The sequence below is a fragment of the Brugia malayi genome (genome assembly GCF_000002995.4).
Source record: "Brugia malayi strain FR3 genome assembly, contig: Bm_v4_Chr1_scaffold_001, whole genome shotgun sequence".
NCBI classification, from domain to species: Eukaryota; Metazoa; Nematoda; class Chromadorea; order Rhabditida; family Onchocercidae; genus Brugia; species Brugia malayi.
In genome coordinates this window covers 11,723,893-11,725,980 of record NW_025062475.1, presented here as the reverse complement: position 1 = coordinate 11,725,980, position 2,088 = coordinate 11,723,893, and the positions used below count along the sequence as shown (strand labels likewise).

General features: G+C 23.2%; 1 protein-coding gene across 1 annotated transcript; it reads right to left on the bottom strand.

The window, feature by feature from the left end:
- Positions 1 to 1,403: 1,403 nt before the first annotated feature.
- On the bottom strand, positions 1,404 to 1,544 carry Bm13196 (Uncharacterized protein; the record flags this gene model as incomplete). Its single annotated transcript, XM_043077548.1, has 1 exon — positions 1,404 to 1,544. The coding sequence occupies one exon, from the start codon at positions 1,542 to 1,544 to the stop codon at positions 1,404 to 1,406; it is 141 nt and encodes a 46-aa protein (XP_042933482.1).
- Positions 1,545 to 2,088: the final 544 nt, after the last annotated feature.

Here is a 2,088-nt window from a genome sequence, read left to right as displayed (position 1 = left end):
TATGAGCAGACATTTTTGTTTGTTTGTCAATTGTTAACTTTTTAATGAAAAAAATCAAACAACACTTGTCTTCCACGTATCAAATATAAATCATACTTTTGAAACAAAGCGTAAAAAAGAAATTCAATTAAATTTTCTTCTTTAAAAATTGAAATAATTAGTAACAAAAAAAAAAGAAAAAAAAAGGAAAAAATGATAACAAAAGATTGTGTTTTAGCTCTGGAAATATTTAATTTATTTTAAGAGCTTGGGAATATAAATTTGTTTAGAAGGATAAAATAATGTGAAGAAATAAACGGGCTAAAAAGATGAGAAAAGAGGAAGTCAACATTTAGGAAGATAACAAATATTAATATTGACAAAAATTATATTCTTCTCTTCTCTATGAATGATAGCACTTTTCAATAACAGCAGCGACAACAATAACAACAACTGCAATAACAACAACAATATCAAAAACAACAACAACAACAACAATAACAACAACAAATGACAAATAACACAGTAAAATATAAGATCAATCCTCATTAATTTCGATAATTCTCAACAAAAAAAAAAAAAAAAAAAAAAAATAAACTTTTAAAAAAGCATAATGACAGATTGTAAAGATGGATAATAACAAAATCAAATATACGATTATATTTAAGTCACACTGTAAAAGGTTTCTTTCCTTCTTTTTTTGAATATTTAAATATTACGGATTAAAATTGAAATAAACTGCTATAATTAATTTGAAAAAAAAGTTAATATTAACTGAAATGGATAAATGGAAAGGATTAGAAAAATTAATATCAACTTGAATAAGAAGAAAAAGAAATAATTTGTTGTATCACTTAAATAATACTTTAGTTATATATTCTAGCTAATTATAAGTAAGCTTACATCAATCAATTACTTAACTAATTAATCAGTCAGCTGAATTCTCTCATCTCAATTTATTATTCGAATATCACTGATTAAAAATAATTTCATATTATAATTGATTAGTTGATGAAAATATTTAACCATAGCATAAATTACTAAATTATTAATTTTCTTATTGATTTATTTATAGTCTTTCTATAAATAAAGCATTTATTTCTTTCATATTTAATTTCTGAATTTTTGAACATATATATGATTTTCTTCTTTTTTGATTATACTTTTTCAATTTTTTATTTCCTTGAAAAAAAAAAAAAAAAAAAAAAAGATCCACTAAAAAGAATTAGTCAATTTTAAGTAAGAATGTTTAGTTTGAATTTAAAATATTCAGATTTATATGGATTTAAGTAATTAATTGTAAATGTGAAAATGAAATTTGACCTAAGACATATGTAATTAATTATTCGACCTAAAATATTCAAATTATATAAAGTGAAAATTATGGATAAGTAAAGGAAGTGTTTTGAAAAGTTGAAAGTTAACTAATAAATAGCTGTGGTTGATATGTGGTGAATGTATAAATGAGCGTGTGTGTGTGTGTGTATGTGTATGTATGTATGTATGTGTGTGTGTGTGTGTGTGTGTGTGTGTGTATGTATTTCTATGTACGTCCGAGTATGCATTTATGTTTTTGAAAATTTAAAAAAAAAAATTTTTTTTTAGCAAAATTCTTGAAGCTAAAATTGATTGACGTAGCTGTTTCTCTCTCTCCCTCTCTCTCTCTCTCCCTCCATCTCTCTCTCTCTCTCTTTCTTTCTTTCTTACCATTTCATGTCTCTGTTATAGACTATTCTCTTATACTTTTATGTATAATAATACATCATTCACAAGTTTAACATCAGATATTTTAGTTGTTAAAATTTCTCTTTCAAGATTTCAACCTCGTACTCTTGTTATTTATCATATCATATCACATCTTATCTATCCATATAGATAAGATAAACAGAAATAGATATATGATATCGTTAAATTGCTAGAGAAACTGATAATAATCAAAGTATGTATATGTTAATTTGATTACGAGCAAAAAAATTTTTAAATTTTATAATTCATACAATTTGTTAGAAAATAATTAATTCCAATCTTTTTTTCTCTCTTTCTCTCTCTCTCTTTGCTTCAAATTATCATTTTTTTTAAAAAAAAAAAAAGAAATGAAAAGAAAGGGAA